Raw genomic sequence first — 24,582 nt, 5'->3', positions numbered from 1 at the left:
CAAATAGTTCATCCAATCTGGGAATCACATCAGCTTTAAGTAAATCGTGCTGGCTCACTGCATGTGACAATCCCACAACCTCCTAACAAGAGGGTTCCATTCAGTAATCCAAATCAAGTGAGTAAACTTTGGAAATAAATTAAGAGAGGATGCATACACATAATTCGGTAGTAGAACGACTTTTAGCAGCTATATCTTGAAGTAATCATTTTTTGTATGGCTTTATCATCTCACATAACTGTGGAGGACATTAGGCTCCTCTTTTAACAAAATAAACTGTTTATTGGGCTTGATTGCTATTTAAAAGTCGGTGCTATAGTTCAGATATTTTTTCTTTTTTACAGCCCATTTTTTTGTGCTTGTTGCCTTACACAGTTTTACTAAAGTAAAGGACTCATTGTCTTGATACATGCTCAATCATCCAGGTAAGTACATCCCCAAAAGTGGATTTTGTTCATCTGGACATAGCGTTTTCAGTGGGAAGAACCTTTTTATCACTCAGCCAAGTGACTCGTGCAGTGCAAAAAAACGACTCATTAAAATATACTAATTACAACAGCTAATATTCATGCTTTAACATTCCCACATCTTAACATACCTATCTTAAAATATAAGTAAAGTTATTTTTATTTATAGCATTAAACATAACTGACATGTTGGTGCATAGCGAAACTGTCAGTCATACAGTCATAGAGCATGGTTAGCACCCTCATGACTTACCATATTGGGAATGGGCAATTAAAATTGGTACACTCATCCTTTTTTGAGGTATAGTAAATATGTTTCAATTGATAGTCATTAATTTTGCGATTTTTAAAAATTCTCTTGTAACCAAGGTTATTTTCTGAAGTATGAGACTTCTGATTATTTGGCAGTCATTGAACGTGCCACAATGCCGTGAGCATAGCAGCCACCCAGCCCAGCTCTAGAATTTTCTTTTCCTCCTGTTGATCTGATGAGGAGTGTTCTTGTGCCCACTGCCAGCTGGAAACTTGGGTACATTTAATATGAGTCGTTGTAGATAAGTTTATGAAACATTTGTACTTGAAACTGATGTTTTAATGTGTTCTCAGAGAGAGAAGTCATGAGCCGAATCCTACAGGCATTCACCATTGCATGAACTCCTCTGGGGAGTTAGCTTGCAGCACATGTTCAAATTGAATGTTCTGGGTCTTATTATGCTGCAGCAAGATTCAAATCCACAACTGTGATGTTTTTGTTAAGGAAGAAAGCTAAATGTTGTAAAATATGTGAATGAAGTTATTACCGGGCTGGATAGCAGACTGTTAGCAAGCTAGCAGCTAAGGAAACCTGGCTACCTTTCCAATATGGCGGCTGATACAAGGTCAAATATCAAGATTATGTGTTTTTGCCTAAGAAAATTTGGTTAAGAACATTTATTTTTCTGTTAATATTTTTTAATTGGACCAGCATTGTATCTTTATGATGTTAAGACTGCTAGATGAGCTGTTAGTGACACTGAGTTAGTCATGACTATGCTTTCTGTGTTTTTCCCTCTCCCCTATTGGTATCCTGTTCCTGCTGGATGAACCACTTCATGATAATCCTCATCTGATGACTCCACTGCGCTATCCTGCCTGGTAGATTCTCCTTGCTGCAGGTGTATGCTTCTGCCAGCTGGATGCTGTTACTGGATAGTACACCGTTCCAATGGAGCGGTAGGAACAAATTGAAACACACTAAAAGAAAAGGGTTATTGTTTAAAATTGTGTTTTAATAAATGTGTTAATGTTAATTAAGTGTTCATTATGTGCTGGAGGTCATACTGGTCCTATGGTGGAGCAGCTACTACCTCTCCTTTAAGAAACTAGCCTCTGATGGGATACAGATATTTGGGACACATTTCAATTCTTGTAAGGGTTTAAAAAAATACACAAACTTGGAAGAGTTGGCTGGATTTGTACAAAATGAGATGGCTGGCAATGGAAAGATGCAATTCGATTGTTACATGTTTAAGAAATAAGGAGGATGGATGTTGTATCAGACGACATGATAAGAATGATTAAGTTCTTCCACTAACTCATCTACACAAAGAATTTTTAGGGGGTATAGCAGATTTGGGAGTTTGTCCTGAAACAATAACTGTGATCTCCACATTTCATTTTTTTTCTCTAAATAGTATTTAAATTTTTTTCTTGTAATGTAATTTTGACTTCAGTCTCAAAATTCTGACTTTTCTAAAAAATTAACAATAATTAATTTTTTTCATAATGTGAACTTGGAGCGCTTCTTTGCTACCATAAGAGCATGAGGTGTGCACAGTGACCCTAATACTAGACAGCTAAGGGGAGCCCAAGTTATCCTGATTCAATTGGTAGGTCAGAAGATGCCTGCAAAAGGCACTGGTCCTCTCAGTAAATTCATGATAGATTTAAGGGTATTTTTGTTATTATGAAGCCATATATATCAGTCTTCATTTTTGTTATGTGTTGACATTCCTTAAAGTGAAAACTGTTGTCTTTAGACTTTTCGTATTGCAATCTCAACTTTTTCCTGACATTTCTTAGCATCTCTTCTGTAGCCAGAATTTTCTTCTTTAAAACAATGGTCCTAATGGATGATATCCATACTTAGATCGGTGCCATCCAGATGTATTTAATTTTCAATCAAGATGGCAGAGCTGTAATCATGCTCTAAAATTATATATTGTAATTTGAAAATTGTAAAGTTACTTAACCTGTGAGTCCTTGGTAAAGACATTCTCTTCAAAGTGAACGCTGCAAAGATGAGATGCAAGTTTCAAGTACAGTACATTTCAAGTACATCCTTCTTATGTTAGCTAGCCACTAGTTCAGTCTCTGTGCTACACCATCACCTACAGGACAACTGCAAAAAACAACAACAACAACAACAAAGAACAAAAAAACAAAACATGTAGTTAAGATGATGGTTTTTAATTAGCTGCTGTAAGACAATGTAATAACAATAAATAAATGCAACATGACATTAACTGCTTTTTAGGTAAGTACTATATGTACTTTTGGAGAACTGTTAGATCATCCATGTTTTCTACAATCATTGGTTTGCTGGACAAAGTGGCCCACCCAGAGGTCCTTGCCGTCGACCAGCAAGCCACCCTGGCTGAGAATCATCTGGTTGCCAGGGCAGAAGGAGCAGAGCCTGCCAGGCAGTCATGGAGGTACAGCATTCTAATAAGGTGTCAAGGGGGTATACACCAGGCTTTGGTGGACACGGGCTGCACGCAGCTCCTGGTTCACCAAACCCCGCTTTGCCCCGGGACATTATTGGTGTTGCAGTGGGTGGAAGTTAAATGTGTGCATGGAGGCATTCACAGACAAAACACATGGAATAAAGGCTGCAGTCAGTTTGTGCCTGTGGCGTCTTCTAATTTTATGAACACGTTGGCAGGGATTTAATAAACTTCTGGTGCAGTATGTGGGGTTCTGATCACAATATTAAGTAGTGTGTAGTGTCTGCGTGGCGCTCAGCGGTGATGCAGGGTTGTCCGACGCCGATTCCGATGATTCGCCCCACAGAAGATTTTCCACTGGTGACACCCTACGCTCAGCCTTTGACAAAGTGATAGAAATTGATGATCACTTCCTGCCGCGTGGACCTACCCTCGCTTTGTACTATTGAATGATCCTAACAGAAAAAAATAGAGTGAACACTGACTTAATAAAAAAGTGTTATATTTTATCTCAGATAAACTAGTCAGTGTTTATTAGTGTTTGCTGAACTAGAAGTCTTCATAGTAGCATCCACATCAAGTCTTTAAACAAATAATGAAAGGATAATGAAAGAAAGTTTAATGTGAAATTACTGAATTATATGAAATATTATGGCTTTGAGTGTTTTTCTTTGAACCACTTGGGACACTTTTACTGGCAGTCAGTGATGTCACTAAAAGGCAAGGTTCTAATGTTGTGTTGCCATAGTCTCCGGAGTTTACTTTTAAAGCTCACTTACAGAACTGACTTCTACAGCTTAGTTAGAAAAGTCAAGCATCCAGACATTTGAAGGACTATTCACTCATTAAGGCGACATTTTCTATTTTAAAAGTTCTCAAAAAATTAAGATGAAAAAGGAAACAAGAAAAGTTACGACTGAGGCAGATAAGAAAGATCCAGATGATCAAAGTAAGTAAAAAAAGAAAGAAAATCTAGCTCAAATCCCCCAAATAACAGAATCTACATTTCTAACAATGTTGAGGCTCTGTGTATAAAATGGTTCATTTTTAGACGATTTAAATCCTAGTTTTGATTGAAACTAGCGTAAGTGCAACATGTCTAATCAAAGAAAGGTTACTGGGGCACTTTGTCTTTTGGTAAAATAATGTGACAAGTTTATTCTTGGACTGAGCAGTGAAAACAGAGCAAGGAGTGTCATCAGTATCTAGACTTAGTAGACCTAGTATGGACTCATGTTGGTGTGTTTTTTATCAAAAGGATAAACTTGTTATTATATTGTAAGTGATACTAATTTAAAATTCAATGGCATCAAAATCCTTCTAGTCCTGATGTCGAGCGCTCTTTTTCACTAATGTGTTGTTGTTGTTGTTTATAGATTGTAAGAGCAGGATGGCTAAGAGAAAAGCCAGTCCTGAAAAAAAGACCCCCATAAAAAGAAGGAGGGTCACTGAGCAGGCTGGTCCTTCCACCAGCTCAGATGCTCATGTGGTCAGAGGAGTCAAGCGAAAGGTCCAACAAGATGAAGCGGGGACAACCAATACAGCAAAAAAGTGTAAACTTCTTGACCATATGAGCGGTGACAAGGGGCAGGCATCTTCCTGGTTGGACACTGGTAAAGGTAGGCTAATTAGTTGAGTGAGGGGTAGATTAAGTGTACATCTGGTTGCTAGTTTTAAGATATTAGTGTTTGGGAGATATTTGTGTCTATTAAGCTGATGTGCTTTTGGTGTTTTCCACATCTGCAGACTGCAGCATAGAGATTTCAGAGAGCTGCAGTAAAAACAAAAAGGCTGGCAAAAGGAAAGCTGCGGGAGACAGCAGGGACCCACCTAAGAAAAAGAACGTGGACCAGGACAAAAGCAAAACTGTTGCCAAAAAGTCAGTGGCTGAACAGAAACGTAAGTAGCAAGCAGCTTGGCTTTTATATTCAGGTGAAGAGCAAAATGAACATTTAGGGTACAGCAGAGAGTAATTTGTGTGACAGCTGTAGTAAAACCCAATTTGTGTTTGTCTGTTTAGGTGACTTCCGAGCGAGATACGTGGAGGAGCACCGGCTTGGAGAAGGAGGATGCGGAGCAGTGTTTGCTGGCTACCGCATAAAGGATCATTTACCAGTAAGTGTTCAGATGGTGGTAGTAAGACAGGCAGTAATGCAGATAAGGGATAATATCGTAAGCTGTGCTGTTTTACCCCTTTAATTATGTCATACTGAGGAAATGCTCATCAATGCCCTGTGTCTTTTAGGTGGCCATCAAACACATCCCAAAGGAGAAAGTGTACTGCAAAGTGACGGTAAATGTGCAAGACTTGAATTGTTTTTACATTAGTGGATTGCATGCAGCGTTCACCTGTGGAACGTCTGTGCCTCATCATCCACTTTGTTGAAATATTTCAGGATGATAACGGGAAGCATCTGTCAGCGGAAGTTGCCATCATGCTGAAGCTTGCAGCTGAAGCAGATGGATCAGTGGTAACATCAGCCCCAGTGTCTCTGTTGGAGTGGTTTGACTTTGGCAGAGAGCTGATCCTGGTGATGGAGAGACCTGTCCCCGCTGTGGACCTGGACAAATACATAAAAGAAAATGGAGGATTTTTGCCAGAGGACAAGGCCAAGGCAAGTTGACTTGCCTTAGAAGAGCCTTAGACTGTACATCATTCAATCAAAGCACAGAGTATTAGAGAAACATTAACCCATTGATTGATTATTGTCTTTTTCATCATTTCCAAGTAGGGCTGGGCTATATCATACCATTCACGGTAATACCGGTGTAATTTTGGGCAACGATAGGAAAATGAAATATCGCGATAGAATATGAGTAAAACGCGCATGCGCAGTGCCTATGTTTACATACGCACATGGCGGTGACGCAGAATGAGAAGAGCGAAAGTGGATCGTTGAATGAAGCGGATGAACCAGAACTGGTTTGTAAAAATGCTGCAACTGGAACTGGTTTAGCTTTCGTCCGTCAGATACACAACAAAGCACAATTTTTGGTAGAGCATGCTAGCGGGCCGTTGTTATTACCGTGTTGTTTGGAAAATACGGCACACTTAAAATCAATCCTTTGATTTTTCTCGACAGTGCCCCTTATAATCCCGTGTGCCTTATGTATGAATTCTGGTTGTGTTTACTGACCTCGAAATGATTTTATGTACACGGCGACTTTGCTAAGCTACGAAGCCGCACCGCTCGATGGATTGTCGGAGCATTACGGCTATCGTAGGCAGGCGCCTCGCGGAGTGATACGTACTGCGCCTCAACATTATATTACTATATTACTATATTATTGTGTGTGTATAACCTCTTTTTAAGTTTTGTGGATATTATACATGGTTATGCTGAGGATTTCCGCTGGAAATGCCTTTTGGTTAAACTGTCAGCAAGGAATTTGCACTGTTACATTTTTATATAACTTTAATGGACATAAAAAAACAGCTGCTTGTTTAAGTGAAAATACATTGATGGGGTTTTTTGCACTAATAAAGTTGTGGAGTTGTAAAGTATTTTGTCTAGTGTCAATTATATCGTCAGTTATATCGTTATCGCAACTTTTCAAATGTATATCGTGATAAATATTTTTGGTCATATCGCCCTGCTCTATTTCCAGGTCATTTTGAAGCAGCTGGTTGATGCTGCGAAGCACCTGGAGGATAAACACATCTTTCACCGGGACATCAAGAGTGAGAACATTCTCATTGAGACCGGCTCAGATGTACCGCGTGTTCGTATCATCGACTTTGGACTGAGCTGCTTTGTTAAGGAGCGGTCGCAGTACCGCGTCTTCTATGGTAACATATTCTGCTCTTGCTCTTCACAGATGTCACAATTTTCGCCTTTTGTTTTAGAAGAAATTGCAATTGTGTCTGTTTATTAGGTACAGACATTTACTCCCCTCCCGAGTGGTACAATCACAGTTGCTACAGGTGTGGACCCACCACGGTGTGGCAAATGGGAGTGGTTCTGTACGAAGCGCTTCATGCGGGGGACTTTAACACCAGGAGTTTCCTCAACAAGCGCCTGAAATTCAAAAGACATCTGTCCAAAAGTAAGAAAACGTCACACTTCAAGACTGACTAATGGCTTGGACCACTGGAACTATCATCTTCATGTTTTTTCTCTTTCCTTTCTTTCCAGACTGCCAGGATTTCTTGGACGCGTGTTTAACCAAAGTCCCGGAGATGCGGCCGACGCTGGAGGGCCTACAGCATCACACTTGGCTGAGATAAACCTATCGCACACACACACAAACACACACAATTCAGACATTATCATTTATGTGTGATATATGAATGACCTTTCTTTTTTTCTGTTTGACAGGAAATAATTTTTTTAATTGCCCCACTTTAAATTTCAGTGTTTTGGAATTCCTGTAACCCCCCAGCCATCCCAGGAAAGGGGATCTCTCTTTGAATGGGCTTTCCCGAGGTTTCTTCCCGTCAATCTGGCCCCCCCAGGGGAGTTTTTCCTCGTCTTCATAGAGAGCTTGGGCTGGGTCAGGAGCTCCATCAAAACTGTCTTCATTTAATTACTCTAATGTAATCATATACTTTAAAGTAATCAAATAAAAAACAGTAAAAATCTGAAGACTTGAAGTAAACTTCCATTAAAATAAAACTTGTTTAATTCATCTTTGCTGTGGATACTGTGTTATTACTATCTCAAGGATTGTATTTTACCTACCACCTGTATTTTGAAAAGTAAGAAAATTAAAAGGTAAATCAGGTTCAGGTATATACAAAGAAAGTCACACTGCCACTGCTCTGAAGGGGTGGCTGTAGCTCAGGGGTGGCTGTAGCTCAGGTGGCAGAGCGGGTCAGCCACTAACCAGAAGGTCGGTGGTTCGATCCCCGGCTGCTCCAGTCTGCATGCCAAATATCCTTGGGCAAGATACTAACCCCATGTTGCTCTCCGATGCATCCATCGGAGTGTGAATGTGTACGAATGTTAGATACTCAGCACTTAAACTTAGAAGTGCTTGTGTGAATGGGTGTGGTTGGGTGAATGAATTAGCTGTATAAAGCGCTTTGAGTGCTCGGACAGAGTAGAAAAGCGCTATATAAGAACCAGTCCATTTACCATTTACTTGCATCTGTTGCCCTAACCCCCAACCAGTCTTGACAGATTTCCTGGTTCTAGCAGAGGTTGCAGCAGTTTTTCCTTCCCACTGTTGCTGATTGTTTGTTCATAGTGGGCTGTCTGATTGGTGGGATTCTTTCTCTAATATTGTGGGCTCTCTACCTTACGATGTAAAGCGACACTAGACGACGGATGTGATTTGATGCTATAGTTACGATTGTCCGTTCAAGAAAGGAAGTTTGATATTTCTTAATATCCATCTATACTTGGTGTGAACTGTGAGCTGTTTGACTGATCACCTAATGTGTGACAAAAGAATGCTCTGTGATGCTAATGACAGTCTGCGCTCTCTTACCTGTCTGCAAAGGTTGGCCACAAAATTACTGGTGTAATTTATCGGAGATGTGCAGAAGCAGGCAATTTACTGGATTTAAAAATGATGTAATTCATGCAATATCGGTTAAGCTACTGTTAAGACAGCTGTTACTGTTAACGTAATAATTTAACAAACTGTGTTTATTTATTTATTTCTATAAATATTTCTATATATATATGTGAATTCCACATTTGTTCTTTGTACTTTCATTAACCTAAATATTCAACATCCTCACTGAGGACTGAGATTGACAAAAACAATCTCAAAAGCTATATCTCAATCTGAGCTTGGACTGAATTTGCGTGTATGTCCGTTCACTGAATTAGTCAAGTCAGGTGTGACATTTTAAAAACAGAACAGAACCACTGTTGTTAAGCTTTATGCAACAGCTGCCCTAGATTAACCGTATTGGTGAGTTCAAAATATGTCTTTATGTTTCTGTAATAGTTAGATCAAAAATATAATGCTTAAAATTAAGGAGCTTGGAAAGAAAAGCGTCTGGACTTCTTTAAGTTGCTTGAAGACGTTTCACCTCTCATCCGAGTGTCATGGTCTGGGTGAGCAGCTGGGATTTTCCATCAGTGCCAGAGCACCCTTGGCTCCGCCCGTGGGCAGGACTTCCTCAGCTTCAAGCATCTGGAGCTAATTGGGGCAATCAGGCCAAAGAGGGATTTAAGCTCTGCGCTGTCATCTCCTCCCTGCCAGTTCGTCAACTACCTGATGTTGGTAACCGGCTCCCACGTTCATGTTGCTAATCTCAAGTTGTTTGACTCACGCTGTTTCTTGTGCTTCAGGACCTATTCTCCAGTGTCGACTGCTGCTCACCGCTTGGATCTCAGCTCCTTTCCACCTCACTGGGAAATATCTCCAAACCTCACCTGCCTGCCCTCCTGCTCACTCACCACTTTGGATCCAACGAACCCCAGGTCAGCCGTTTCACCTCCCCCTCGATACCACACCTCCACCTCCTGCAAGTAAGTTGAAGAGACTCTCATAATTACCTTCTCTGGTAATCCACTTCAACCCAGCTCTAACTCCGCTCTCCTCTCTCCCCAGTGTGACCAATACTTACCTGCCTAGATCCAGTTGTCCTCACGTTCATGCCACGCTAATAGTTCCACGGCTACGTTTCCACACCGCAGTTTGCCACGTTATTGTGTTTTCACCCATATTATATATTCATCAATAAATTGGCCCTCTTGCCTCCGCTCTGTGTGTCTGCGCTTGGGTTCTGTTCAAGTTGCTGGCCTCCGTCCAGCGTGACACCGAGAAACTTCTTCAGTTCTAACAGTCAAATGGCGGAGAGTCCCAGATTTAAACCCAGTGGGAGTATCCCCCTAAAGAGGGACAAAGGACCCCCTGATGATCCTCTACCTAATCACATGAGCCAAGGTGTGAAAACTAGTGATGGGTCGGTCGCGAACGAAATGGCTCTTAGAGCTGGCTCTTTGACGTGAACGACGCAAGCCGGCTCCTTAACGCGAGCCGTGGTTTGTTTTTTCTTTCTCTCACCCTCTCTCTCGCACCGCTTCACTCCGCACTAGTGATGTGCGATACCACTGATTTCCTTTCCGTTCCAATACCAAGTAATGTCCAGGGTGGTATCGACGATACTGATCCGATACCGATACTTTGTACAAAAACTTATTTTATTTATTGTATCTCAAATTATAGCGTCATAATGATTACAGGAAATCAGATTACTTGTTTTTATCACTTAATAATGCAGAGTTTATCATATAGAAATTAAAAAAAACTGAAGTTGTGCTCTATTTGAACACCTTGTCTGCCTGCAGCACTAAAGGACTCTGTGAGAGACGTCTGTCTCGCCCTAGCAGCACCTGTCCCTGTCCTTCTCTTCAGTTCGCCTCAACATACGCTCGTCATATTCTGTGATATGATTTACCCTGAGGTGTTTGACAAGGTTAGTGATGTTGCCACAACCATACATGCCAACCCTCCCGATTTTTCCAGGAGAATCCCGAATTTCAGTGCCCCTCCTAAAAATCTCCCGGAGTCACCATTCTCTTGAATTTCTCCCGATTTTCCACCCGGCCAACAAAATTGAAAAACCATATTGCAGAATTCATAGCGCAGCCCAGCCAATTCCAGTTTCCAACAATGGCGGCAGCTACTTCGTTTTAATTTTAGTCTTATTTCTCTTTCTGGGTCGCAAAAAAACTTTTAACATATTTTCAGGTGAGAATGTAGCTGTGTAAACTTCAAATATCTTAACTGACTAGTGATGGGTCGTTCGCGAACGAAATGGCTCTTAGAGCCAGCTCTTTGACGTGAACGACGCGAACCGGTTCCATATCGCGAGCCGTCACGTGGGGTTTTTTTTTTTTTCTTTCTCTCAGCCTCTCTCTTGCACTTTTTTTCTGCTTCACTCAGCACGCGAGCCTTGTGCTTTACGCTGGGCAGAGGGGGGAGGGGCGGTAGTTACACTCAGTAGCACAGGAACAGAGCCAGAGGGAGAGAGAGAGAAATAGAGCCAGGGACAACAACATCACATTAGCAAGGTATAGTAATCATCCACAACTATTTTCAGTTGCAGATGATAAAGGATTCAGAAAGGTTATTCATGCAGGCCCATATGACAGAGAATGTGCAGCTTATTTTTTTTCATGTTTTAATTTATATTTATTTGTGTTGTGGTTTTTGCAGTGTTTTGTGTTGTTTCACTTTAAATTTGTAAAAGGAAATAAATAAAAGTATATTTACGGTGGCCCCTAGAGACAAATCACGTACAAACTTCAAATCACGTACAAACTTCAAATCACGTACAAACTCTGAAGCACGTACAAACTCCAAGACACGTAAAAACACATACAAACTCCGAAGCACGTAAAAACTCAAAACACGTACAAAAGACAACAGAAGTGCTCCAGGATGCTAGGGGCAGTGTTGAGCTTTTGTTACCTAGTGGCTACACAAGCCAGCAAGTACCAACGACCGGATTTGGTGTGTGGTAATAACAGGTAAATGAACATTTTTTTAAAAATTATTTGAATATATATGAGTGCCTGTGTATAAATACCCAAACAATACACACATGCTTTCAATTGTGTAATTTAAGTGATCTAGTAGCTCTGCTTTGGAAGTTCAGTTCATGCTAGAAATGTGTTTTGGAGTTTGTACGTGTTTTGTCTCTAGGGGCCACCGCATATATTTATATATAAACATATATAAATAAAACCACTTTTTTACGTTCCTTTTGTTCCACAAATTCCTTTTGTGCATAATTTTATATTATTGTTAATAATAAATTAATTAAAGCAACAAAACAACCTGAAGAGCCGGTTCGGAGCCGAAAGAGCCGGCTCTTTTTAGTGAGCCGAACCGAAAGAGCCGGTTCTCGAAAAAGAGCCGGAAATCCCATCACTACGACCGACACATCGTCTTCAAACCCCCGCGGTAGTTACACTCAGTAGCACAGGAACAGAGCAGGAGGGAAAGACAGAGAAAGAGAGCCAGGGACAACAATGTCACATTAGAAAGGTATAGTAATCATCCGCAACTATTTTCAGTTGCAGATGATAAAGGATTCAGAAAGTTTATTCATGCAGGTCCATATGACAGAGAATATGCATGTTCTTTTTGTTTTCATATTATAATTTATATTTAATTGTGTTGTGGTTTGCAGTGTTTTGTGTTGTTTCACTTTAAATTTGTAAAAGGAAAAAGCTGAAAATTTAAATTGTTAAAAGTTTACATGTGAATAGTTGATTTTTGTATTATATGATTTATTTATTACATTTTATGTGGAGTGAATAAATAAAAGTATATTTACGGTGGCCCCTACAGACAAAGCACATACAAACTACAAAGCACATACAAACTTCAAATCACGTACAAACCCTGAAGCACGTACAAACTCCAAAACACGTAAAAACTCAGAAGCACATAAAAACTCAAAACACGTACACAACACAACAGAAGTGTTCCAGGATGCTAGGGGCAGTGTTGAGCTTTTGTTACCTAGTGGCTACACAAGCCAGCAAGTACCAACGACTGGATTTGGTGTGTGGTAATAACAGGTAAATGAACTTTTTTTTTTTTAATTATTTGACTATATATGAATGCTTGTGTATAAATACACGAACAATACACATATGCTTTCATGCTTTCAATTGTGTGATTTAAGTGATCTAGGTAGCTCTGTTTTGGAAGTTCAGTTCATGCTAGAAATGTGTTTTGGAGTTTGTATGTGCTTTTTGGAGTTTGTACGTGTTTTGTCTCTAGGGGCCACCGCATATATTTACATATAAACATATATAAATAAAACCATTTTTTAAATATATTAGTAATTCCTTTTGTGCATAATTTTATATTATTGTTAATAATAAATTAATTAAAGCAACAAAACAACCTGAAGAGCCGGTTCGGACCCGAAAGAGCCGGCTCTTTTTAGTTAGCCGAACCGAAAGAGCCGGTTCTCAAAAAAGAGCCGGAAATCCCATCACTAGTGAAAACAGGTGTGGATCACAATCAGCCAGGGTTTCAGGTGAGCTCATATTGAAACCTGGCCCCACCCTATCATGTGATATCAGAGAAACTCAGGAAAGTTTTCTCCAAGCACGACATCCCGGTACATTTGAGACCCAGCAACACACTCAAACAAAAACTGGTTCACCCCATTGACTGTAGAAAACATGGACGACGCGACCCCGCCTCCTACCATTGTGCAAAAATGAAGCCAAAATACCCCGCTTGTGGAGGCTGCCATCTTGCAAATTTGGAGCCAGAGTCTGCGCAGTAGGGACTTGAGGTGGAGCGACTGTGTAACGCTCCCGCCCACACACCTGCTGGACGTGACCGCAAACACGCCCCCCTACACTTTATACTTAGCCAGGCTGCTCGAGTTTTTTTGCTGGTTTACCGCAACTGACGAGTCGTTTAATTAAGGTAAATACAACCATGTCACTGTTATAAAAAAGACACACAGCTTATCATCTTATAGTTCTAAAATCATTCTGTTGTTAATTTGTTAGTTAGCTTAGCCGCTAGCATACGCATTGTGTTGAAGGCTTGTTGCTAGCTAGTTAGCGATGCTACACACCTGCTACTCTTAATAGTCTTCAACACTTATGTTTTTTTAATCCATTTTTAGACAGCGATGAGATCAGCTGCACACTCCACAGAGGCCCAGAGTTACTGTTAATATCAAAAATATAATGCTGTCCTTTGAGATTTTGACATAAGACTGTGAGTGTAATGGATCTAAAACTGTTTAAATCTTCAGCCCTCTACAGCCTGGTAACATGGAGACTTTAAAAACATCAGCAGAACGTTTCAGTAGTGTACTCTAATTTGTTCTTTTCATTTAATAATAGAGTCCATATTATATCAACAGCTAAATTTACCATGGAGATAAACTAGTGAGGGAGACCATCAGGACTAAGCTGGGTTTCCTGGGTCCAGAGGTTTGGAGAAACTTCTTCCCTTTCTTTCATCACAGCTGTCCTGTGCCATAAGTTCTGTTGACCCACTGAGAGAGGCATCATTTAAGAAACACCAGGAAGACTGAAGCTCATGGCAGTGATCAAGCAGGACTCATGATCTTCACCAGCAGCTCCCTCACAGGGAAATCTTCAGCACTCCTCCCCAGGAGATGGATAAACCCAGCATTTCATGAACACTGTGATGAGACCTTTGTTTTGTGTAATGTTATAAATACTCAGATACTCACCAGAGGCTCCAGACTTTTACATAAAGATATTATATTCAGTCCTGTAGAAAGTTATATATTTAAAAAATATGTGATCCTCTCTGGTTACTCTGGTATGAATAACTCTGAATCACTTTATGGTAAATAGCACACTATGTGTAAAAAAAACTGTGAAAGAATTCCAGATGACAAGTTTGTAGTTCAACATACAAGTGACGACCTTTGACCTTCATCAGGTTTTATTTAATTGTGTTAGACAAAATCTCATATGCTCTTCGTGCAACTTAGTACATCAAGTGTTTAAAACGGAAGCTGTGCAGGTCTGAGATCAGCAGCTTTAATGCTGATATATAGTGACACAGTTACATGAGTGATTAATCCTTTTGTTTTTTTGTCTTTAACCCTTTAAAGCCGGTCAGAGCGGGCACGCTATGTTTTGCGTAACTATTTTTAAATCCCTGGTAGCACTGCAACCACGTAAGCTAGCGCAATAATTTTTTTTGCATATGAAACTGGAGGAGTTGTACTTACATCTTATGCCATCAGCTTGTCCTAGGTCACAGTTTCCTTCCACATAAAGCTTTGCAAAAACTGCATAAAAAGTGCTTGCAGCAACAAAAACATAATATTCCAGAAACACGCTTTGCCGATCCGATCAGCTGTTTGTAACACTTCTACAACCATCAGCATGAACTATCGTGTGTCCGCCATGACCTGCCTGAAACCGGAAGTGACGTCATTGTTGCGGAAATGTAGTTTTTTTTTTACCATCAGGGCCTCATGAGCCTATACTGGTGTTTTTAAAAGTTATGTTTGACTTTATGACTTTCTGTGTCGTTTCTGGGATGCTTAGGACTCATATTGCACTGCTGGAAATAGTTTATTTTGATGCATATGCTGTTTTTTTGCAAATTTGCAGTATAATATTTATTTTTGTTTTTCCCGCAGTATATAAAAATTGGTGTATTTCAAAAATAAAACTATGAAGACACTCAAAATAAATTTCCTGTGGTGGGAAACTATTTTGTGCAACTTTTTTGTATTTACAGTTTTGAGGGATAAGCCTCTTAAATTTCTCTAACTAGAAATATATGTTAAAAAAGCAAAAACGATTTTCAATTTTTTGTAGTTTATTGCACTTTTTTGCAATTTATGTAATTACTATGCACTTAATGCAGACATATTATTAAAATCACGGCTATAATGGTTGTATTGATGTATAGCAACTTAAAATGCTCCCAAAAATGGCACTACAGCATGTAAAAATATAATATAAGCTCTGGCCGACTTGGTTCTATGGTAGGTCTTAAAGGGTTAACTTAATAAAACAGCTGCATCTTTCACTACAGCACATGTGGTAATTTAACCTTTGCACTGTTTTCATCAGTTCATTTTACAGTTAACATATGAACATGTTGGATGATCTGACTGCTGTCACTCGATGGGGCTGAGGTCTGAATCTGAGGGCAGCTCCTGTAATCACAAAGACAACAGAACCATCAAACTCAGATATAAATAAATAAATTGTATCCCTCAATATTGAAATAACGCTGATTCTTCTGTCCTCACACACTCAGGATCTGAAGTTCTTCTCTTACATTTTTTCAGTACAGTATTACAGTACACTACAGTACTTTAATCCATAGTTCCTGATTAATGAGGAGTTACTGAAGTACAAGCTTTTAAAAAAAAATTGTTACTGTCTTTACAGATGTGGCAAGAGACTGAAAACATGCTGTTGTTTGCACATATTTAATATCCAGCTCTGCACAGGAGCTGAAGCAGGGTGCAGCCTGTTGCTTTTACAGTATACTTATTATACTTATTATACTTGTAATAAAAGTACAGTAACAGTAATTAGTGACTGAGCAGCCCGGGGCGTTTCTCTTGATTTTTTCAGTAAATTCATTCACCTGCACAGATTAGCTAAACGAACCCTGACAGCCGACTGCTCATTTTAGCTAGCTAGGTCTCAGGAGCTAGCTATGGACGGTAGTTACGGATTAGCTTACAAACACATTTAACTTACCGAAAAAGTGCAGCGGGCCCTCGGGTCCTTCTGTCGGGTAGTCCAATTTACTGAAGAACACCTCAGGCTGTCAGGGTAAAACACTCGGTGGTGTTTTCGTAGCGTAAACGCTGGGCGCGTCCTCCCAGAGCCTACGCTCTATCTGCTATTCGTGAACAGAGATACGCAAGTTTCTCCGTGACTGCAACTGTCAGTCAAAGCTCTTATGATGACGTTTCACCCCAATTTAACATCACCGCGGTAAGAATTAGAATCAAACTTATGGGAAAGGAGACCCCTTGAACATCAATCAGCGTGATGAGAACTATTGAAAACAAAAGAAAGAATCTTTGGAAAAAAAATTATCTAAGGAGAATAAATTTATTTTAGTCTGACCCCAGTCCCATCCGCTAACATGGAGGAGGCGGGGTTTATGACCTATACTGCAGCCAGACACCAGGGGGCGATAGAGACGTTTTGGCTTCATTTTTGGGGACCTGTCGCGTCGTCCATGTTTTCTACAGTCAATGGTTCACCCGAAAGACAAAACTCCAAAACACAAACTTAACAATGTGGTGTATGCTGTACAGTGCAGCGAGGAATGACCAGACCTCTACATTGGAGAGACCAATAAGTACACCGTTCCAATGGAGCGGTAGGAACAAACTGAAACACACTAAAAGAAAAGGGTTATTGTTTAAAATTGTGTTTTAATAAATGTGTTAATGTTAATTAAGTGTTCATTGTGTGCTGGAGGTCCTACTGGTCCCATGGTGGAGCAGCTACTACTTCTCCTTTAAGAAACTAGCCTCTGATGGGATACAGATATTTGGGACACATTTTAGTTAGCTCGTTAACGTGTTGGCTGTCCAGCCCCACGCACGGGGCGATCCGCGGTAGCTCGTTAACGGAGATTTGCCGTGTTGTCCCGGGGTAACCCACGTCCCGGGGCTAGTGACTTTTCCAGTCGGGCTACCAAAATCTATTTCTGCCCTGCCCGTCGGCCTATCGTAGGAAGGAAAAATATATGTCAATGCTTTTGCATTCTTTCGGAAATGTAGCTGGGTAATTATGTCATTGGCATCGGTGAGCCACTGTCAATATGTGACATATTGAAATCGCGTTTGAATTTGCGCTTGTTTTTTGCTTTCACTTTGCAATCGCGCGAACTGTGTATAGAGAGCGACAGCACTGATTGGTGAGTGATGATAATTTGCGCACCAATTCCTCTGACATCGTCTTATCAATCGTTAGCTTACTATGCAAACATGACAAGTGAAATCTCCCACAGCAAGCTTAAACATGTGAGAGGTTGATCGCGCAGAGAATCGCTGAGCGTTATGTGAGTGCGTGTGTAAAAGCAGCAGGATATATATTTTAGTTCTGCTGAGCCTAATAAGACAGGTCAGGGTGAAGGAGTGACAGCCAAAGAAAAGCTTACCACAAAACGGAAAAGTTATGACAAATCAGACTATAAGGCAAAAAGAAAGTGCAGCTTTATGGTTTCATGGACAAAAGAATTTCTGTGGCTGCAATATGACGAGCTAAATAACCAGGGCTGCACATAAGTGGTCCGCAGGTGCGCATTCGCTGTCAAAATAAAAAACACGCACAAGATAAGAAGTTGCAACGCGTGCTTGCGCACATAAGATTTTCAGGAGGAGGACAGACATTTGTTTAGAACTCTTAAAGATGTCGAAGAAGCTCCTTTAAGCAATTACTATGATGTTCCTCCACCTCCAAAGAAATGTCAGAAGGAGTCCGAACCACAAAAGAAGCACGTACTCTCGGAAAAGTGGTTGCAGGAGGTGAGCTGGCTTCAAACAAATGATGAACGCACAGAGATGTGGTGCAGAATGTGCCGTGAAAATTTAATAAATGACAAATTAAAAAGGCATGAACATTTTTTTTGTATCGAAAAAATATCGAACTGTGACACCAAAGTATCGAACCGTACCGAACCGTGAATTTTGTGTATCGTTGCACCCCTAGTAAAGACCTTCTCTTCAAAGTGAACGCTGCAAAGGTGAGATGCAAGTTTCAAGTACAGTACATTTCAAGTACATCCTTCTTATGTTAGCTAGCCACTAGTTCAGTCTCTGTGCTACACCATCACCTACAGGACAACTGCAAAAAAAACCCAACAACAACAAAGAACAAAAAAACAAAACATGTAGTTAAGATGATGGTTTTTAATTAGCTGCTGTAAGACAATGTAATAACAATAAATAAATGCAACATGACATTAACTGCTTTTTAGGTAAGTACTATATGTACTTTTGGAGAACTGTTAAATCATCCATGTTTTCTACAATCATTGGTTTGCTGGACAAAGTGGCCCACCCAGAGGTCCTTGCCGTCGACCAGCAAGCCACCCTGGCTGAGAATCATCTGGTTGCCAGGGCAGAAGGAGCAGAGCCTGCCAGGCAGTCATGGAGGTACAGCATTCTAATAAGGTGTCAAGGGGGTATACACCAGGCTTTGGTGGACACGGGCTGCACGCAGCTCCTGGTTCACCAAACCCCGCTTTGCCCCGGGACATTATTGGTGTTGCAGTGGGTGGAAGTTAAATGTGTACATGGGGGCATTCACAGACAAAACATGGAATAAAGGCTGCAGTCAGTTTGTGCCTGTGGCGTCTTCTAATTTTAGGAACACGTTGGCAGGGATTTAATAAACTTCTGGTGCAGTATGTGGGGTTCTGATCACAATATTGAGTAGTGTGTAGTGTCTGCGTGGCGCTCAACGGTGATGCAGGGTTGTCCGACGCCGATTCCGATGATTCGCCCCACAGAAGATTTTCCACTGGTGACACCCTACGCTCAGCCTTTGACAAAGTGATAGAAATTGATGATCACTTCCTGCCGCGTGGACCTACCCTCGCTTTGTACTATTGAATGATCCTAACAGAAAAAAATAGAGTTAACACTGACTTAATAAAAAAGTGTTATATTTTATCTCAGATAAACTAGTCAGTGTTTATTAGTGTTTGCTGAACTAGAAGTCTTCATAGTAGCATCCACATATCAAGTCTTTAAACAAATAATGAAAGGATAATGAAAGAAAGTTTAATGTGAAATTACTGAATTATATGAAATATTATGGCTTTGAGTGTTTTTCTTTAAACTACTTGGGACACTTTTACTGGCAGTCAGTGATGTCACTAAAAGGCAAGGTTCTAATGTTGTGTTGCCATAGTCTCCGGAGTTTACTTTTAAAGCTCACTTACAGAACTGACTTCTACAGCTTAGTTAGAAAAGTCAAGCATCCAGACATTTGAAGGACTATTCACTCATTAAGGCGACATTTTCTATTTTAAAAGTTCTCAAAAAATTAAGATGAAAAAGGAAACAAGAAAAGTTACGACTGAGGCAGATAAGAAAGATCCAGGAGATCAAAGTAAGTAAAAAAAGAAAGAAAATCTAGCTCAAATCCCCCAAATAACAGAATCTACATTTCTAACAATGTTGAGGCTCTGTGTATAAAATGGTTCATTTTTAGACGATTTAAATCCTAGTTTTGATTGAAACTAGCGTAAGTGCAACATGTCTAATCAAAGAAAGGTTACTGGGGCACTTTGTCTTTTGGTAAAATAATGTGACAAGTTTATTCTTGGACTGAGCAGTGAAAACAGAGCAAGGAGTGTCATCAGTATCTAGACTTAGTAGACCTAGTATGGACTCATGTTGGTGTGTTTTTTATCAAAAGGATAAACTTGTTATTATATTGTAAGTGATACTAATTTAAAATTCAATGGCATCAAAATCCTTCTAGTCCTGATGTCGAGCGCTCTTTTTCACTAATGTGTTGTTGTTGTTGTTTATAGATTGTAAGAGCAGGATGGCTAAGAGAAAAGCCAGTCCTGAAAAAAAGACCCCCATAAAAAGAAGGAGGGTCACTGAGCAGGCTGGTCCTTCCACCAGCTCAGATGCTCATGTGGTCAGAGGAGTCAAGCGAAAGGTCCAACAAGATGAAGCGGGGACAACCAATACAGCAAAAAAGTGTAAACTTCTTGACCATATGAGCGGTGACAAGGGGCAGGCATCTTCCTGGTTGGACACTGGTAAAGGTAGGCTAATTAGTTGAGTGAGGGGTAGATTAAGTGTACATCTGGTTGCTAGTTTTAAGATATTAGTGTTTGGGAGATATTTGTGTCTATTAAGCTGATGTGCTTTTGGTGTTTTCCACATCTGCAGACTACAGCATAGAGATTTCAGAGAGCTGCAGTAAAAACAAAAAGGCTGGCAAAAGGAAAGCTGCGGGAGACAGCAGGGACCCACCTAAGAAAAAGAACGTGGACCAGGACAAAAGCAAAACTGTTGCCAAAAAGTCAGTGGCTGAACAGAAACGTAAGTAGCAAGCAGCTTGGCTTTTATATTCAGGTGAAGAGCAAAATGAACATTTAGGGTACAGCAGAGAGTAATTTGTGTGACAGCTGTAGTAAAACCCAATTTGTGTTTGTCTGTTTAGGTGACTTCCGAGCGAGATACGTGGAGGAGCACCAGTTTGGAGAAGGAGGATGCGGAGCAGTGTTTGCTGGCTACCGCATAAAGGATCATTTACCAGTAAGTGTTCAGATGGTGGTAGTAAGACAGGCAGTAACGCAGATAAGGGATAATATTGTAAGCTGAGACGTGTGCTGTTTTACCCCTTTAATTATGTCATACTGAGGAAATGCTCATCAATGCCCTGTGTCTTTTAGGTGGCCATCAAACACATCCCAAAGGAGAAAGTGTACTGCAAAGTGACGGTAAATGTGCAAGACTTGAATTGTTTTTACATTAGTGGATTGCATGCAGCGTTCACCTGTGGAACGTCTGTGCCTCATCATCCACTTTGTTGAAATATTTCAGGATGATAACGGGAAGCATCTGTCAGCGGAAGTTGCCATCATGCTGAAGCTTGCAGCTGAAGCAGATGGATCAGTGGTAACATCAGCCCCAGTGTCTCTGTTGGAGTGGTTTGACTTTGGCAGAGAGCTGATCCTGGTGATGGAGAGACCTGTCCCCGCTGTGGACCTGGACAAATACATAAAAGAAAATGGAGGATTTTTGCCAGAGGACAAGGCCAAGGCAAGTTGACTTGCCTTAGAAGAGCCTTAGACTGTACATCATTCAATCAAAGCACAGAGTATTAGAGAAACATTAACCCATTGATTGATTATTGTCTTTTTCATCATTTCCAAGTAGGGCTGGGCTATATCATACCGTTCACGGTAATACCGGTGTAATTTTGGGCAACGATAGGAAAATGAAATATCGCGATAGAATATGGGTAAAACGCGCATGCACAGTGCCTATGTTTACATAAGCACATGGCGGTGACGCAGAATGAGAAGAGTGAGAGCGGATCGTTGAATGAAATGGATGAACCAGAACTGGTTCGTAAAAATGCTGCAACTTCAGTGGTGTGGAACTGGTTTAGCTTTCGTCCGTCAGATACACAACAAAGCACAATTTTTGGTAGCGCATGCTAGCGGGCCGTCGTTATTACCGTGTTGTTTGGAAAATACTGCACACTTAAAATCAATCCTTTGATTTTTCTCGACAGTGCCCCTTATAATCCCGTGTGCCTTATGTATGAATTCTGGTTGTGTTTACTGACCTCGAAACGATTTTATGTACACGGCGACTTTGCTAAGCTACGAAGCCGCACCGCTCGATGGATTGTCGGAGCATTACGGCTATCGTAGGCAGGCGCCTCGCGGAGTGATACGTACTGCGCCTCAACATTATATTACTATATTACTATATTATTGTGTGTGTATAACCTCTTTTTAAGTTTTGTGGATATTATACATGGTTATGCTGAGGATTTCCGCTGGAAATGCCTTTTGGTTAAACTGTCAGCAAGGAATTTGCACTGTTACATTTTTATACAACTTTAATGGACATAAAAAAACAGCTGCTTGTTTAAGTGAAAATACATTGATGGGGTTTTTTGCACTAATAAAGTTGTGGAGTTGTAAAGTATTTTGTCTAGTGTCAATTATATCGTCAGTTATATCGTTATCGCAACTTTTCAAATGTATATCGTGATAAATATTTTTGGTCATATCGCCCTGCTCTATTTCCAGGTCATTTTGAAGCAGCTGGTTGATGCTGCGAAGCACCTGGAGGATAAACACATCTTTCACCGGGACATCAAGAGTGAGAACATTCTCATTGAGACCGGCTCAGATGTACCGCGTGTTCGTATCATCGACTTTGGACTGAGCTGCTTTGTTAAGGAGCGGTCGCAGTACCGCGTCTTCTATGGTAACATATTCTGCTCTTGCTCTTCACAGATGTCACAATTTTCGCCTTTTGTTTTAGAAGAAATTGCAATTGTGTCTGTTTATTAGGTACAGACATTTACTCCCCTCCCGAGTGGTACAAGCACAGTTGCTACAGGTGTGGACCCACCACGGTGTGGCAAATGGGAGTGGTTCTGTACGAAGCGCTTCATGCGGGGGACTTTAACACCAGGAGTTTCCTCAACAAGCGCCTGAAATTCAAAAGACATCTGTCCAAAAGTAAGAAAACGTCACACTTCAAGACTGACTAATGGCTTGGACCACTGGAACTATCATCTTCATGTTTTTTCTCTTTCCTTTCTTTCCAGACTGCCAGGATTTCTTGGACGCGTGTTTAACCAAAGTCCCGGAGATGCGGCCGACGCTGGAGGGCCTACAGCATCACACTTGGCTGAGATAAACCTATCGCACACACACACAAACACACACAATTCAGACATTATCATTTATGTGTGATATATGAATGACCTTTCTTTTTTTCTGTTTGACAGGAAATAATTTTTTTAATTGCCCCACTTTAAATTTCAGTGTTTTGGAATTCCTGTAACCCCCCCCCCCCAGCCATCCCAGGAAAGGGGATCTCTCTTTGAATGGGCTTTCCCGAGGTTTCTTCCCGTCAATCTGGCCCCCCCAGGGGAGTTTTTCCTCGTCTTCATAGAGAGCTTGGGCTGGGTCAGGAGCTCCATCAAAACTGTCTTCATTTAATTACTCTAATGTAATCATATACTTTAAAGTAATCAAATAAAAAACAGTAAAAATCTGAAGACTTGAAGTAAACTTCCATTAAAATAAAACTTGTTTAATTCATCTTTGCTGAGGATACTGTGTTATTACTATTTAAAGGATTGTATTTTACCTACCACCTGTATTTTGAAAAGTAAGAAAATTAAAAGGTAAATCAGGTTCAGGTATATACAAAGAGAGTCACACTGCCACTGCTCTGAAGACTTGCATCTGTTGCCCTAACCCCTAACCAGTCTTGACAGATTTCCTGGTTCTAGCAGAGGTTGCAGCAGTTTTTCCTTCCCACTGTTGCTGATTGTTTGTTCATAGTGGGCTGTCTGATTGGTGGGATTCTTTCTCTAATATTGTGGGCTCTCTACCTTATGATGTAAAGCGACACTAGACGACGGATGTGATTTGATGCTATAGTTACGATTGAATTTATTTGTTAATGTCCGTTCAAGAAAGGAAGTTTGATATTTCTTAATATCCATCTATACTTGGTGTGAACTGTGAGCTGTTTGACTGATCACCTAATGTGTGACAAAAGAATGCGCTGTGATGCTAATGACAGTCTGCGCTCTCTTACCTGTCTGCAAAGGTTGGCCACAAAATTACTGGTGTAATTTATCGGAGATGTGCAGAAGCAGGCAATTTACTGGATTTAAAAATGATGTAATTCATGCAATATCGGTTAAGCTACTGTTAAGACAGCTGTTACTGTTAACGTAATAATTTAACAAACTGTGTTTATTTATTTAGTTCTATAAATATTTCTATATATATATGTGAATTCCACATTTGTTCTTTGTACTTTCATTAACCTAAATATTCAACATCCTCACTGAGGACTGCAGAGATTGACAAAAACAATCTCAAAAGCTATATCTCAATCTGAGCTTGGACTGAATTTGCGTGTATGTCCGTTCACTGAATTAGTCAAGTCAGGTGTGACATTTTAAAAACAGAACAGAACCACTGTTGTTAAGCTTTATGCAACAGCTGCCCTAGATTAACCGTATTGGTGATTTCAAAATATGTCTTTATGTTTCTGTAATAGATCAAAAATATATATTTTTTCACACCTAGGCTCATGTGATTAGGTAGAGGATCATCAGGGGGTCCTTTTGTCCCTCTGTGGGGGGATACTCCCACTGGGTTTAAATCTGGGACTCTCCACCGACTCTTAGAACTGAAGAAGCTTCTCGGATGAGAGGTGAAACGTCTTCAAGCAACTTAAAGAAGTCCAGACGCTTTTC

The 24,582-nt window shown here is 40.5% G+C and overlaps 3 protein-coding genes across 3 annotated transcripts; all 3 read left to right on the top strand.

Annotated features, from left to right (window-relative positions):
- The first annotated feature begins 886 nt into the window (after positions 1 to 886).
- LOC146500923 (serine/threonine-protein kinase pim-1-like) lies at positions 887 to 7,805 on the top strand. The gene is made up of 11 exons (XM_085136037.1): positions 887 to 996; positions 1,606 to 1,679; positions 2,983 to 3,160; positions 4,549 to 4,791; positions 4,919 to 5,071; positions 5,193 to 5,287; positions 5,418 to 5,465; positions 5,569 to 5,787; positions 6,782 to 6,962; positions 7,049 to 7,219; positions 7,309 to 7,805. The coding sequence occupies exons 2-11, from the start codon at positions 1,626 to 1,628 to the stop codon at positions 7,398 to 7,400; spliced, it is 1,434 nt and encodes a 477-aa protein (XP_084992163.1). The 5' UTR covers positions 887 to 996; positions 1,606 to 1,625; the 3' UTR covers positions 7,401 to 7,805.
- Positions 7,806 to 8,864: 1,059 nt separating this feature from the next.
- LOC146500922 (uncharacterized) lies at positions 8,865 to 10,851 on the top strand. Its single transcript, XM_085136038.1, has 3 exons — positions 8,865 to 9,348; positions 9,421 to 9,600; positions 9,683 to 10,851. The coding sequence occupies exons 1-3, from the start codon at positions 9,175 to 9,177 to the stop codon at positions 9,704 to 9,706; spliced, it is 378 nt and encodes a 125-aa protein (XP_084992164.1). The 5' UTR covers positions 8,865 to 9,174; the 3' UTR covers positions 9,707 to 10,851.
- An 8,542-nt stretch (positions 10,852 to 19,393) lies between these two features.
- On the top strand, positions 19,394 to 23,411 carry LOC146500921 (serine/threonine-protein kinase pim-1-like). Its single transcript, XM_085136039.1, has 9 exons — positions 19,394 to 19,704; positions 20,132 to 20,374; positions 20,502 to 20,654; positions 20,776 to 20,870; positions 21,008 to 21,055; positions 21,159 to 21,377; positions 22,382 to 22,562; positions 22,649 to 22,819; positions 22,909 to 23,411. Exons 1-9 carry the CDS (start codon positions 19,644 to 19,646, stop codon positions 22,998 to 23,000), a joined length of 1,263 nt encoding a protein of 420 aa, XP_084992165.1. The 5' UTR covers positions 19,394 to 19,643; the 3' UTR covers positions 23,001 to 23,411.
- The last annotated feature ends 1,171 nt before the right edge of the window (positions 23,412 to 24,582 follow it).

Source organism: Neolamprologus multifasciatus, chromosome 16 (assembly GCF_963576455.1).
Source record: "Neolamprologus multifasciatus chromosome 16, fNeoMul1.2, whole genome shotgun sequence".
NCBI lineage: Eukaryota > Metazoa > Chordata > Actinopteri > Cichliformes > Cichlidae > Neolamprologus > Neolamprologus multifasciatus.
This window is presented reverse-complemented; position numbering and strand designations above follow the sequence as displayed.

Excerpts from the sequence above, each read along its gene's own strand:
- LOC146500923 (XM_085136037.1), top strand. The coding sequence starts at position 1,626 with ATGCTTCTGCCAGCTGGATGCTGTTACTGGATAGTACACCGTTCCAAT. Across the intron at positions 1,680-2,982 it reads TACACCGTTCCAATGGAGCG|GTAAGTACTATATGTACTTT; the intron begins GTAGGAACAAAT and ends ACTGCTTTTTAG. Across the intron at positions 7,220-7,308 it reads CAAAAGACATCTGTCCAAAA|ACTGCCAGGATTTCTTGGAC; the intron begins GTAAGAAAACGT and ends CTTTCTTTCCAG.
- LOC146500921 (XM_085136039.1), top strand. The coding sequence starts at position 19,644 with ATGAAAAAGGAAACAAGAAAAGTTACGACTGAGGCAGATAAGAAAGAT. Across the intron at positions 20,375-20,501 it reads CTGGTTGGACACTGGTAAAG|ACTACAGCATAGAGATTTCA; the intron begins GTAGGCTAATTA and ends CCACATCTGCAG. Across the intron at positions 20,655-20,775 it reads GTCAGTGGCTGAACAGAAAC|GTGACTTCCGAGCGAGATAC; the intron begins GTAAGTAGCAAG and ends TTGTCTGTTTAG.
- LOC146500922 (XM_085136038.1), top strand. The coding sequence starts at position 9,175 with ATGGTCTGGGTGAGCAGCTGGGATTTTCCATCAGTGCCAGAGCACCCT. Across the intron at positions 9,349-9,420 it reads CAGTTCGTCAACTACCTGAT|GACCTATTCTCCAGTGTCGA; the intron begins GTTGGTAACCGG and ends CTTGTGCTTCAG. Across the intron at positions 9,601-9,682 it reads CACACCTCCACCTCCTGCAA|TGTGACCAATACTTACCTGC; the intron begins GTAAGTTGAAGA and ends CTCTCTCCCCAG.